General features: G+C 35.0%; 1 protein-coding gene across 1 annotated transcript in view; it reads left to right on the top strand.

The window, feature by feature from the left end:
- The window catches only part of NUDCD3 (NudC domain containing 3), a 102,404-nt gene that overhangs the window by 15,371 nt on the left and 71,412 nt on the right, over nt 1-15,621 (top strand). The window contains exon 2 of the mRNA XM_074288454.1: nt 386-711. Coding sequence (XP_074144555.1) covers nt 386-711 — 326 coding nt within the window. The remainder of the gene's footprint in view (nt 1-385; nt 712-15,621) is intronic.

Below are 15,621 nucleotides of genomic sequence, written 5' to 3' on the forward strand. Positions count from 1 at the left end.
GGAGGAAGGGAGAGAATCTGAAACTCAAAAAATGTTTTAAAAACAAATGTAAAAAAATTTTTTTTACATGTGACTGGGGAAAAATAAAATTAAATATTAAAAAAACCCAAACAAATAAAATGTAGTTTTAGAGCAAAAAAAAAAAAAAAAAGCTTTGGCAAAGGGTGAAAATAAAAGATTGACTTTAGAACCTATAGAGCAAATTAATTTTACAATATGATATATAATAATGTATATATAATATAAATAATGTAATAATTATATAGAGTAAATTACAAGGTGATACTTGTGATCTCAATTTGAACTTAATAGTTTCTGACTTATGGCAGAAAATGTTTGTACTATACTGGATAGTTGGATTGATCTTATTTTTTTTTGGCTTTAGGTGTTCAAAAACTTTGAGTACATGGCTCGTCAAGATGATGAAAGGAGAAGAAAGGAACTTGAAGAAAAAATGAGAAGAAAGGAAGAAGAGGAAGCCGCGGCTGCAGCAACTGTTGAAAAAGTGCCAGCCCCAGCCCAGGAGGTAGAGATAGACTCTGCCACTGAATGTGGCTCTACTGCAGAGGCTGATGGGCATGAGGAAACAAAGAGAGGAAAGCCCATTGCACCTTCAGGGGCTGAGCAGGAGGCAGGCCACAGCTCTGTGGAGGCAGAATCTCCAGCAATGGCTGTTGTTGATGTTCCGATTGAACCACCAGCCCTTCCCAAGTAAGAATTTCAGTTTGACAGCTTCATTTCCAGTGCATGTTGGCAATTGTGTTTGGTTTAAATGGGGTTTCATATCATGTTTTTTTGTCCTTTTGCTTATTAAGCACACAACACATTTTCATAATGCATTATGGTGCTTCCATAATGGGTTGTTCAAAAGATAGGGAATTTTTCCTCCCTGTTTTGTCTATGGAAATTAGTAGAGTAGCATAGGAATTTATTTTTCCATGAATATATACTAAATTAGTATTGAAGCCAGAATCAGAGCCTCCAACTCACTTGTTTTTCTGACACCAATATTATCCTCTATAAGCTCTCTGAGCATGATTAGGAGCTTTTCTTGCTTAAGTTTTTACATTTTCCTGTAATGTGTAGTATAATGCAACTTCTGTAATTCAAGCATATACTACACATAGTGATTATTATGTAACATTTAAAAAATGCCCATATTTTTCTAAGTGATGCAAACAAGTTACAAAGGTGGCCCTTTTTGGAATCTGCAGGCAATTTGGTTTTCTTCTTAAGTGAATGAAGCTGAAACCCCTTTGTCAAAAACTTGATAGTTTTATCTGAAGTGTGGCATTATAGGAAAGGAAGAACCATATCCTGATATGGTTTCTTTTTTGGATGAATCTCTTTTGACTTAAAAGATAAAAGATCTTTTTACCTTTTTATAAGTCTATTTGGTTCTTATTATTCAGATTCACATTCTTTATCATTTATATTAGAGTGTACTTGAGTTCTTAGACCTTTTTTTCTGTAGTCCCCTCTTCTCCTCCCCATAAGCCAGGACTAGACTTGGCATTTTTATTGAAAAGTAGAAATAGTTCTTGACTTGAAGGTGATTAATTGCCAGAGACTAATCTTTATCACTCTTTAAGGAATTGTCTTATCTCATCACTTAACTGTTTAATTTTAAGATTTCTTATTACTATGAATGATGTCTGGTTTCCTTTCAGAGCTCCTTGCAAATATATAGTGATCTTGTTATAATTTTATTAGTTCTTCTGATGGCTTCTTTTTTTTTTTAGACAAGGCAATTAGAGTTAAGTGATTTGCCCAGTCAGACAACAAGCAAGTGTTAAGTATATGAGGTCATATTTGAACTCAGGTCCTTCTGACTTCAGGGTAGGTACTCTATCCATTGCACCATTTAGCTGCCCTTTTGATGGCTATTTCCTCAGTGGTTCTCTGATCTCGTTCTAAGTGCACCCTCCAGTGGTTTAAATTGGAACCCATCCTGTGCAACTCATTCTTTGCCGATAGGTCCTCCATAAGGGCTATGTCCAGTATGTTGGGAGCATTACTTTAAATTTTTTTTACAATGTGTGGGTATTAACAGAGTAAACAGTGCCTGCTGATCAGCACATCTCTTTCTAGTTATATGTTCCTCTGAGCATATCTTTTGTGTTTCTTCTTCCATGCAGTTCTTTGTTAATAATATATTATAGAGTATTCACACCCACTGTGAATCCTTCTGTCACCTTTTGAGCAACTTGCAACTTTAATTCTTTAGAGAATATGCTATTATGTATTATTTAGCTGCTTAGTATCTCTGGAAGAATATTGGTATTAAAAGATGAGACTTTGTTTTAGGGAGAAGTTTAAAGTCATTAAAAACTCTGCACAATTTCACAAATGCAGACTAGTCCACTTTATTTTTGACTGAGTCTCTGTCCCTGTTTTATACATGTGTGCAGGTGCACACATACACAATACATACACAACATTGTGTGTGTTCATATAGGGATGGGTGTGGGTGTGAATTGGTAGTCCAGCTTTTTAATGTATGTTTTTGCAACTGATAGTTTATAGTGCATTACATCTTTACAGTTAAACAGACGCAGAAAATGCAAGATATCATTATGCTTACTTGTCGGTGACGGGAACTATAGTCATGGAATATTACCAGACCATAAACTTTGCATCTAGCATTAGATGGCGACCAGGTGGCTAGAGAAGCGAACGACCCCCACACTTGTAAACACATAGCCATGGTATTATATTAACCACAGAGATGTCTCAGGGCTTAACGACCCTAGACTCAGATAAGAATTGTAACCACAGGATGCTCTTCCCCTCCTCCTCCTGGAATGTCTGCTCCTTCCTGCAGTCCCTCCCATACCCTTTCTCGCAGGTAGCACATATCTTTACTCTCCCCTGCCCCCTTTTCCCCTCACAACTTTGTCCTCATGTATTGCACCTTGCTCTACCCTATATAACTTGAGCTGTTTCTATCAATAAATGAGACCTTGACAAGATCTGCTTGGTCTCCCTCTTCTTTCTCGCCCATTCCCCCCCAGGCTGGATCCTCTTCGATTCCCCACGAATGACTGAGTCTCGCGGGACGGGACACTTACTGTTTAAAAAAAACCTAAAAACTCATGTGATTTAATAAATCAGAATGCCAACTTGAAAACTTTTCAAACTACATATTTTCTATATAGAAACACATAATTGTTTGAAAAATGCAGCAACAGATAGAACTTTCATCCCTGAAGTATAAATTTCAGTTAAAAGATATTGTATAATTACTTTATAAGTACTAAGGAATTTAAATCAAATGGGGTGAGCTCAGTAATGCTAAAAGCACTGGAATCATGGAGTATAGTTGTTGGAAAAGATATTAGAGGAGATCTGGTTTAATGCCTTCATTTAAAGATGAAGAAATGGCTTAGAGAAATAAAGTGACTTGATCAGGGTCATGTGTAGTATACAGGAAAGAGATGGTTCTTGACTCAAGATTTAGTATACATGATTTGTGGAAAATAGATTCAATTTCTAATTTTGTTTTATTTTTGACACTAGTTTTTCCTGTCTCACCCAGTCTGGAAGTACAATGGCCACTCATGATCCCAACCCTATTGTTGATTACTTTAGGGAAGCTTTGCTTTCTGTTTTTGACTTGGTCTGGTTCACCCTATCTTGGGCATCCTGACCTACCCTCCATCTTCCTCATCAGAGGCTCATCATATTGATATCAGACTTTGTGTAGACACTTGCTTAAGTTTTCACCTTTTTGCTGCTCAGACCTCTTGAGCCTGAGGTAAGAACTACCACCTCAATAGAACTGTGCAGGTGCAGATGTTACAAGTGTGTGTGTGTGAGGTGGACTGAGATTTAGGTTTTAATTTTAATAGGTAATTGAATGTAGCCATAGGTTTTAGATTAGATAGTGACATGATGTTTTTAAAAGCCTTTTGAGATTTTGGCAATTTGTATACAAATTAAACTGGAATGAAAAAGGCTGGTGACAGAGATGGTCAATTGGTAATGCTGTCAGTTTTTTATAGTAGAATTCAGGTGCTAAGGGACCATAACCATAGATGGAACTTAAGACTTAATACATATTTATGACTATTACAAATATGGCGAAAATAGTTCTTCAAAAGTCTTTTAGAGGTCCTCTTGGCTTTGTTTTTTTGCCTTAATTTTTGCGGGTTTGTTAACAATCCAGATTTGCTTTGATGGTTTGTAAGTTTAAATGGAGTTATAATTATGTAAATATCTTAAGGACACCATGTATCTCTGTTCATCAACACTTCCTATGATTTTAGTTGTTTTAGCCACTGCCAAGAATTGTCCTGTAGCACACCAGAAAGCATTTTCAGTTTTTGGCTTCTTTTTGGTTCCATGTGAGTAGAGTAGCCAGAGAAATAAATGACAAAGTATCTCATTAGTTCTAAGTGAGATTTAGTGCTACAGCTTGCAGTTTTTAAAAAAATGATTGAGAAAGAATATGTTAAGGTATTTGGTCTTATTTTTAATAGTTGAATAAAAACTCAGGTTTATGAGGTATTCCTTCCATTTTATTTTTAAAGAAATCAATAGAGTAAGATGGTAATTTGTCCATGGGCATATATTGCAGATAAAGAAGAGGCAAAATTGAAACTCAGTACATTGCACTGCTTTCCCCCCCCCAGAGTGCATCATCTTGTATATGGTGTCTAGGCATTAGATTTTTTTCACTCAGGATCCTTCTCTATATCACAATTTGCATAGTGTTTCCAAATAGGATTATTTAGATCCATTGGTTTTGCTAAGTACTTGAAGAATCTCTGATCATTCAAAAAAATAAAGACTTCATTAGATCCTACTATAAAAGGCATTGTGGTGCAGGGAATAGAGACCTGGCATTGAAGTCAAGCAAATCTGGATTTCAGTCCTCTCTTTCTTAACATATACTCTGTGCTAGTGAAGTCAAAGATCTTGTTCCTATTCTTATTTTTCTTAGCTAGACTATTAGAAAAACTGTCTACCTTCATTATCTCCTTTTCCTTTCCTTTTATATACTAATTAGCTCTATACAATTTGGATTCCAACTTCATTAACTGAATCTGCTCTCTCCAAAAGTGACCAGCAATCTTTTAATTGCCAAAATTCCTGATAGCCTTTTCTCAGTTTTTGTCCTTCTTGGTCTCTGTGACATTTGACACCGATGATACTGCTTTTCTTTTGAATACTCTTTTTTTCTCTGGGTTTTTATGACTTTTGATTCTTCTGGTTGACTACTCCTTAGTTTCTTTTGCTGGTTCATCTCCACCCCCCTAACTGTAGACAAAGCTTTGTCCTTGGTCTTCTTCTTGGATATCTCTCTTGGATAAATTCTCTTTACGGTTTAATTATTTCTATGATAATAACTCCCAAATCTCCAAGCCCAGTTCCCCCTTGAGCTCTAAGCCCTCATCACTAGCTCTTACTGGTAATTTTTAGCTGGATATCATAGAGACATCTGAAATTTAACATGTCCAAAGCAGAATTAATTTTATTTTTAATATCAACTAACTTCTTTGAGTTTCTCTGAGTTTCCATGTTTGTACTTAATATGTTTATTCATTCATCCATTTTTTCCCCCATTACTCAAGTTCACTATCTTAATATCTTTCTCTTCTAAATTATTTGTCAAGTTTTGTTAATTCAGCCTCCATAAAATCTCTTGCATCTGTCTTCTATTCATACATCCTTTTTCCTGGACTATTGCAGTAGCCTTCTCTTTGGTTTCACTTCTCCATGTATTTGCTTTTTCTAATCCATTTTTCACATAGTTGTGAAAATGTTTTTTTCCCTGAAGTATACGTCTGGCTATGTCACTTTTGTACTCAACAAAATCTCCATGATCTTTACTATCATATATAAGCTATTCAGCCAGAACCCATTTTTCTTTTTCTTGTTAGACATTACTCCCATCTAGGTACCTTTTTTTTTTACTGTTCTCATATATGGTACTCCTATCTCTTGCTTTCATGCTCCATACCTGTAATTTGCCTTCTCCTTACCTGCATCTCAGAGTTCTTAGGTTTCTTCAGGTTTTCACACAAGTACTACCTCCCATATGAAAACTTTCTGATTTTCCCCTTCCTCCCCCCAACTGTAAATGCCTTGTTGCCAAGTCACCCTGTATTTACTTTGGCTATTCCTATAATGTGTATGTTCATGTCATCCTTCTCTTGATAAATTGTTAACCATCCTGATGGAAGGGATTATTTCATTTTCATCTTTGTGTTCCCAGTACCTGGATTAGTAATGCTTGGCATACTATAGGAGCTTAATCAATTTTTTTGTTCTCCAGGACCTTTAGCTTTATTTTACTAGTTTCATGTAGATTTACACATGCTGTCTTGTTATTATTCATTGCAGCACAACATTTTTTAAAATAGCTTTTTATTTACAAGATATATGCATGGGAAATTTTTCAGCATTGACAATTGCAAAACCAATTCCTCCCTCCCTCCCCACCCCGTCCTTTCTCCTTTCCTAATGGCAGGTAGACCAATACATGTTAAATATGTTCAAGTATAAATTAAATACAATATATGTATACATGCCCATACAGGTCTTTTTTTTTTTTTTTTTTTTTTTTTTTTGCTGCACAAGAAGAATTGGACTTTGAAATAATGTACAATTAACCTGTGAAGGAAATAAAAAATGCAGGCAGACAAAAACAGAGGGATTGGGCCACTATAAAGAGGGTTGCTACAAACATTCTTGCATATACATGTCCCTTTCCCGCAGCACAACACTTTTAATGCAGTAAATTAACAATTTCATCTGGTTCTGATTACTCTTTTAAAACATAATTATTTAATTTTGAACTTATATCCCAAATAAAATGAGTATTTACTTATAATAGTTAAAACAGAAAGAAAATTGTTCATGAAACCATATGTCTTTTCCTTTTAATTATAATAAAAATTCAACATGCAACTTTTAAAGGTGTCCAACTTGTCTGTTTCTTTCTCTTGAAGGAATTTAAAATTATTTTTCAATGACCACTTTTCCTTTTTTCTTTAATAAATTCTTATTTGATTGATGTGATTAATTTTACCTATTGTAGGGTATTAGTGGAAGAAACTTCTTTCTCATTTTTTTCCCCACTTGCTACTTGACTTGGCAGTGGTATCAGTTTACTAGGATAAATGAAAATTAGAATTATTCTCTGGTTGCCTAAGGTGTCCTACTTTCATTCTTTCAGGCAGTGAAGCAAGGCAAGTGAATGGTACTAATATTTACAAATCAGTTTTCTGGTCTAACAAGTTAGTAATTTAAGATTTGTTTATATACTCTCATCCCATTTTGTCTTTAGCTTCATTGTCTGATATTGCTGAGGGCATTTTGGAAAGTTTAAGGTTGATGATTTTAATGATCAAGTCTTTCTTGAGATTTCCAGAAAGGGTGCTTAAGTAGAATGAGGAGTTGTTCTAAAAGATAAGTAGAGCATGTTTTATTGTGAAGAAGAAATAGGGAGTACTGTGTGGAGGTTTCATTGTTGTCTCTGATTGGCCGTGCCCGGGTGTAATTGCTGTGTGGCTGAGCAGGTGTCTGTCCCCTATCTCAGTCTGTACCAGTATGCCTACAGTTAACCAAATCCTTAGTTGGTAGTTTGAGAAGATGCCAATAAAAATGAATGACTGAACCTTCCTTTGTAAAGTGTGAGAGAAGTCTTGAGAAGATCACAGTTAACTGCCCAATTAAATTAAGTTTATTGCCTACTGTGATTCTTGTAATGTTATAGCTAGAATTTTGAGTATCTGTTGTAAAAAGGAAATATGTAGGATAGTTAAGTGAAAAATATAAATTCTTTTACTTTTCTATAGTCAGTATTTCAACCATTGTTAACCTGCAGATGTTTTAATACTAATAACTTTGTATTTCATCACCTCTCTATATTAAAGTTTTGAATACTAATATTCATCTAATCTTTTAAAGTTTCAAAAAGCTTTATATAAATTCTCTCATTTGATTTTCACAACAAATGTGAGGTAAGTATTCTAGATATGAATTAGGTAATATAGGATAAAGTGAAATTGCTAAATGATTCAGAGTTAGAGAATAAATAAACTGGGACTTAAACAATAGAAGTGACTTCTACAGATATCTGTATCAGTAAACTTACATTTCAAATTTAAATAAAAGTTTTTTTTTCCCTTATGTAGTATAAAAGGATATTGCTATTTTGCACCAGTATTTTCTGAGGTAGAATAGTATCTTGACCTGCTAAAAACTTATGTTTCTTTCTTTATCCTTGCTTTAAAAACTTTTTTTTTTTTTTTTTTTTTTTTTTTTTTGCAAAAGAAAATTTTACTTCTCTTTTTCCATTGTCCAGCTTAGATATTTTGGAAAGCAGGAGATGAACAAATGGGAATAGAAAATATTTAAAAGATTATTGACTATATTTATGTTTAGCTTATATAGCTAGAGTTCTATATTATTCAGCTCTTAAGAGACTATTTTAATCATTTGACTCTTTTGTTCGTCACCACTGTCACTACTATGCCCTGGAAGGAAACAACAGAATTACCTGCCTTTTGATTGATTTGATGCTATGAAATTATACTCTTTAGTGCTATAATGAAAATTGTTATAGCAAAGTACCTCTACATATGTTAAACCAGAGTGGCTAAAACATTTTTGACAAATCAACTATTCCTTTTTGTAGATGGATCTTTTTTTTTTTTTTTTAAATTTTATTTTTTTATTCATTTTTCCAAATTATCCCCTCCCTCCCTCCACTCCCTCCCCCCGATGGCAGGTTATCCCATACATTTTACATGTGTTACAATATAACCTAGATACAATATATGTGTGTAAATACCATTTTCTTGTTGCACATTAATTATTAGCTTCCGAAGGTATAAGTAACCTGGGTAGATAGACAGTAGTGCTAACAATTTACATTCGCTTCCCAGTGTTCCTTCTCTGGGTATAGTTATTTCTGTCCATCATTGATCAACTGGAAGTGAGTTGGATCTTCTTTATGTTGAAGATTTCCACTTCCATCAGAATACATCCTCATACAGTATTGTTGTTGAAGTGTATAGTGATCTTCTGGTTCTGCTCATCTCACTCAGCAACAGTTGATTTAAGTCTCTCCAAGCCTCTCTGTATTCCTCCTGCTGGTCATTTCTTTTTTTTTTTTTTTCTTTTGATATATTTTATTACCTTGATATATACAGGGGAGATGCTTTATTTGAAAAGAGCTTTAAAAAGAACATTCTCTGACACAGCATCAAATTCTTTCTTAAAAAACAATAAATAATAAACAGTGGAATCTGATATTCAGTCAGTTGTGTAACTATAATGATGTGGTCTGTAACCAAAAATTTGCTGTGAAAGCCTACCTGTTCCTTTCTCATATTTTCTTTTTTTTTTTTTTTGCATGTATTTTTTTTTATTTTATATATATATATATATATATATATATATATATATATTTTTTTTTTTTTTTTATAATATTATCCCTTGTATTCATTTTTCCAAATTACCCCCCCTCCCTCTATTCCCTCCCCCCAACGACAGGCAATCCCATACATTCTACATGTGTTACAATATAGTCTAGGTACAATACATGTGTGTGAATATCATTTTCTTGTTGCACAATAAACATTAGAATCCGAAGGTACATGCAACCTGGGCAGACAGATATTAGTGCTAACAATTTACATTCCCCTCCCAGTGTTTCTTCTCTGGGTGTAGCTACCTCTGTCCATCATTGATCAACTGGAAGTGAGTTGGATCTTCTTTATGTTGAAGATTTCCACTTCCATCAGAATACATCCTCATACAGTATTGTTGTTGAAGTGTACAGTGATCTTCTGGTTCTGCTCATTTCACTCAGCATCAGTTGATTTAAGTCTCTCCAGGCCTCTATATTCCTCCTGCTGGTCATTTCTTACAGAGCAATAATATTCCATAACCTTCATATACCACAATTTACCCAACCATTCTCCAATTGATGGACATCCATTCAACTTCCAGTTTCTAGCTACAACAAAAAGAGCTGCCACAAACATTTTGGCACATACAGGTCCCTTTCCCCTCTTTAGTATTTCTTTGGGATATAATCCCAATAACAGCAATGCTGGGTCAAAGGGTATGCACAGTTTGACAACTTTTTGGGCATAGTTCCAAATTGCTCTCCAGAATGGCTGGATTCTTTCACAACTCCATCAACAATGTGTCAGTGTCCCAGTTTTCCCACATCCCCTCCAACATTGTAGATGGATCTTAAAGCAAAAGTCTAAATGGTTCTCATTTTAATTAGATGATTTTTTAATATGGAACAATATTGTAATGCTTTCATAAATCCATGATTTTCATGACTATTCACTCAGTGCTGATTATAATCCTTTTATGCCTCTCATCCTTTGTGGTGTTACCCAGATCTTTCCAGAACTTTCCGGGGGCCTTCTTACAGTTCTTTTAATATCTTAAAATAGTCTTTGGAGTTTTTATGTATTTTCATCAAATCTTGCAAAAACAACTTTTCTCCTTTTCTCATCTCAGATATACTTGTTGGTGTTTTGTTGTTGTTGTTGCTTCTCTAGTGTTGTCATTGATGTAGCTTATTTATGCCTGCTGTGTATCTTTCAGTTGCTCTCTGGCACATAATATTTTTTAAAAGTCATATTAATTTATAGCCATTTAGCCTCACTGGAGAATATTGATGTTGAAAGAGAAAGGCCTTTGTAGTAATGAACATTTTGAGATAACTGAGAAATTAAGTTTCCCATATCCATTCTATTTTCATTTTCCATTTTCCTGTCCCTCAGATAGATAAAAATTGGACATTTGGCTATGAAGTCATAGCCTAAGTAATAGACATTTTTAATCCATGTTGTTTTTTCCAGTATGTAAATTGTTAGACCCATCAACCGGAACATTTTGGAGAACGTCTTCAGTAGAGATTCTTTTTTATTTTGGATTCTTCACAGGATTTTTTCCTGCTCTGTAATGTAGCAAATCTCTCCTTGTACAGTTTCATACTGCCCTAAAGCAGAAGGAATAGTTGTACTTTAGTGTATTCAAAAATTATCAGATTAATTTAATTAAACAAATATTTTTTCCCCCTGAGGCTGGGGTTAAGTGACTTGCCCAGGGTCACACAGCTAGGAAGTGTTAAGTGTCTGAGACCATATTTGAACTTGGGTCCTCCTGAATTCAGGGCTGGTGTTCTATCTACTGCGCCACCCAGCTGCCCCCTTAAACAAATATTTTTAAGTGAATATGAGGGTACAAAGCAATGTTAAGTGCTGAAGTTATACAGTAAATACTACATGGTTCCTGTCCTCAAAGAGCATATAATTTAATAACTTTTAAAATTGTGCATAAGGTTGGTTGTATTAATAACTTGCCGTTTCTCTTTTTCTATAATATTAGGCTTCTTAAACTTTCTACTGGTAACCCCTTTTCACCCACAAAATTTTTATGTGGTCCTGTGTATATAGGTATATAAAATATACAAATGAAACATTTACTAATAATAAACCTTAAATGTATTTTAAAACATTCCTTTAATTATACCTATAATTTTACCATTTATTAAAAACAGAAGCAAATTGAGCAAAATGAGATGTGCTAATTTATTTTTTACATACCTTTTAGTATTGCCAAATTTTTTGTGGCCCTAGATGAGACCTACAATTTAAGAAGCTTTGCTATATAATGTGATATTTAGGGCTTCATTTATTCCTGACATAATATTGGCTCCAGGTAGACATTTTATTAGTAGTTTAGGTGGAAAAGTTGGCCTCTGAAAAAAAAAGTTAACATAGCATGATTTACATTCAATCTGTTTAGTTCTTTTTCTGGATGCAGTTGGTATTTTCTGTCCAAAGTCTAGTGCCTTTAAATCACTAAACCACTGAGAACCATGTCTTTCATAGTTGATCATAGCACATTCTTACTGTTACTGTGTACAATATATTCCTGGTTCTGCTTGTTTTGCTCAGCATCAATTCATGTAAATCTTTCCAGGTCTTTCTAAAATCAACTTGTTCATCTTTTTTTATAGAACAATAACATTCCATTACTTTCATATACCACAACTTATTTAGCTATTCCCCAATTGATGGGCATCTTCTCATTTTTCCAATTCTTTGCTATCACAAAAAGAGCTGCTTTAAACATTTTTGCACATGTGGGTCCTTTCCCCTTTTAAGATTTCCTTGAGATACAGACCCAGTATTGCCCAGTATGCCAAGTTTCTGACATATTATTGACGAGGGGAGCCCCAAAACTCTCTCTCTGACTTTGAGAATAAACCATGAAGTAAAGCACTTGAGAAGCTCTTTGAAGGAGAGCTTCTCCTTGAACCCTGTCTCTGTGAAAGACCACCCCAGGGAATCAAGATAAATTTAGTTCTCTATACCATTAATTTTCTAATTTTTGACAAAGATGCACTGGCTCCGGCAGACAGGTTTTATAACCCACCAGAAGGGCAGTGTCCAGTGTGAGCAGCTCCACTGTCCTTAGATAATCGCCAGATGATGTGGAGAGATCCAGAAAGTGGTGAATGGAAGGGACCAGATAGGTTAACTGCCTGGGGGAGAGGGTTTGCTTGTATTTCTTCAGCAGGATAAGGAATCAGATAGGTGCCAACAAGTCGTATTCGCCTTGTCCATCAGAGAGAGACAGAAAAAGAAAAAGATCTCAAAATAAAGGAGAAAATCTAAGAAACATCTGACACTGAAAGAGCATGGATAATAAGAAGACTGTTAAAGAACTTTAAAACCAGCAGGAATCATTGGACTTCCTCACACAAGATGAGACTAATGGACAATGGACTTATGGACATTTATAAATTTTCAATTTATGATTATTTGATTATGTTATTTGTCATATACTTCTAGCATGTGTTATGTTACTATGTTACTATGTGCTTATGTAATTTATGTAATTATGTGTAATACTTCCCATATTGATGGATTTATGTTTCAAGGTCATGACTGTCCTATGTTCTAAATCAAAAGAAAGGGGGAGATGTTAGGATTACTAGGTGAGAACTCAGGTTGTCTGGACAGTGACAAGATGAGAATTCAGGTTGTCTGGACAATTACAAGGTGAGAACTCAGGTTGACTTGATAGAAGGAGCAAGCTCATTGGCTGAAGTGGTTCTTCCCAAAAGCCCTTGCATTATCCCACACCCATTCTCTGGGAGGATAAAAGAGGCAACATTGGGCCTGGAGAGCAGATTGGACTGGAGAAGGACAAGAGTTAAAGAGGAGAAGACTCTGCACTACATCTGGCTTGACGCAGCTCTCTGCAGGAAGGGAAGTCGGCTCTCTGCAGGAAGGGAAGTCACTTCTCTGGACAAGAGTTAACAGCAACTGCCTGGAGACAACGGTTCACTGCAGGAAGAAGAATCTGTCTGAGAGATTTGAGTAGACACAGCAGATCTCTTCCCAGAGAGCGATCTGGCAGCTTCTGGAGACGACAGCACGCTACATTATTCTGTTATCTAGGTGGGACCAGTTGAGTACCACTCCTACTGGAGATTCTAACCCCATTGAATTGGAGATTAACCCAGAAATACTCATTCAATTCCAAGATTTTCTATTCTGATTCCAGCTCAAACTGCACCCAGCCCCCATTAAGAGCTGCTCCCAGCTTCTAGCCTAGGCTCCCAATTTGGGGCTCAATCCTTGCAGAGGACCTAACATGCCATGCCATGCTATGCCAAGGAACCTCTCTCTCCTCTTGGCGTAGCAGTAACCCTCTGCCCGCTGAAATTATATTCTCTTTCAGCATTACTCCCCTCATTATTTATTTCTCACCTATTTCCCTAACAAGACCTTATTCACTTTCTATTGGGATTTCTCTGCTATAGGATTTCTCTGTTAGAAACTCTGCCAGGACTCTTCCACTAGAAACTTTATATCTCTCTGTTGGGACCTTGCCACTAAGGAATTCATTCTTTCTATTCATGCATAGCAAAGGCTGACTTCCCAATGCCAATAATAAACTTCTTTTTGCCAGTATAGCTTTTTGGGTTTGTAAATTCCTTTACAAAGGACCTCTGCGCCACCAAAGGAGAGTTTTCACAAGTCCTACCCTGTGCCAAATCCTAGTAGAATTGAGGGGGCTTTGCGCCAAACCTCGTCATTATTTTCCAGTTTTTCCAGCAATTTTTGTGAAATAGTAAATTCTTATTCTAGAAGCTGAAGTTTGGGGGTTTATCAAATACTAGATTTTTAAGATCTTGATTATTGTGTCATATGTATCTAATCTTTTCCACTGATATGCCACTATTTCTTAGCCAGTGCCAAATGGTTTTGATCACTACTGCTTTATAATATAGTTTTAGTTTTGGTACTGTTAAGCCACCATCCTTTGTATTTTTTTTTTTTTTTTCATTAATTCCCTTGAAATTCTTGACCTTTTGTTCTTCTAGATGAATTTTGTTATTTTTTTCTAGTTATATAAAATAATTTTTTGGTAGTTTGATTCTTGTTTATTGAACAGAGTAATTGAGTTCTGTCTCTTCTCTTCTCTTTTCTCTTCTCTTCTTCTCTTCTTTTCTTTCATATTGTTTTCTTCATTTACTTTAAAAAGCCATCAATCTTATGAACTAAGAAGTTTTCTTGTGGTCTTTGAGCTATATATATTTATATTGGTGGTATGTGCATATCCTCCATGAGCAATTAGTATTTTTCCAGTTGTTTAGATCTGACTTTATTTGTGTGAGAAATGTTTTGTAATTATGTTCATATAATTTTTTGGAATTGTCTTGGCAGGTAGACTCCCAAGAATTTTATTTTGTCTGCAGTTATTTTAAAAGGAGTTTCTCTTTCTGTCTCTTGCTAATGGGCTGTGTCAGTGACATATAGTAGAAATGCTGATTATATGTGTGGGTTTATTTTATATCTTCCAACTTTGCTAAAGTTGTAAGTTGTTTGCAGTAGGTTTTTGGATGATTTTCTAAGATTCTCTAAGTATTTATTTCCTCATTGCCTATTCTAATTCTTTTAAATTTCTTTTACTTTTCTTGTTGCTAGAGCCAGCATTTCTATTTACAATGTTGAATAATAGTGGTGATAATGGGCATCTTTGTTTCACCCCTGATCTTATTGGGAATGTGTCTAGCTTTTCTCCCTTATAAATAATGCTTGCTATTAGTTTTAGCTACTGCTTATTACTTTAAGAAAAGCTCCCTTTATCCCTATACCCTCTGGTGTTTTTAATAGGAATAGGAACTGTATTTTATCAAAACCTTTTTCTGTGTCTATTGAGATTAATTATCATATGATTTTTGTTGATTTTGTAATATTGATATGGTTGAATATGGTAATAGTTTTCCTGATAACGAACCAGTTGATATTCTTGTTTATTGAACAGAGTAATTGAGTTCTGTCCTCTTCTCTTCTCTTCTCTTCTCTTCTCTTCTCTTCTCTTCTCTTCTCTTCTCTTCTCTTCTCTTCTCTTCTCTTCTCTTCTCTTCTCTTCTCTTCTTTTTTTTATATTGTTTTCTTCATTTACTTTAAAAAGCCATTAATCTCATGGACTAAGAAGTTTTCTTGTGGTCTTTGAGCTATTTATATTTATATTGATGGTATGTGCATATCCTCCAACTTTCTAGTTGGACCTTTTATCTAGTGGGTAATCCTGGACAAGTCACTTAACTCCAATTGCCTC

This window comes from Sminthopsis crassicaudata, chromosome 2, assembly GCF_048593235.1.
Source record: "Sminthopsis crassicaudata isolate SCR6 chromosome 2, ASM4859323v1, whole genome shotgun sequence".
Lineage (NCBI taxonomy): Eukaryota > Metazoa > Chordata > Mammalia > Dasyuromorphia > Dasyuridae > Sminthopsis > Sminthopsis crassicaudata.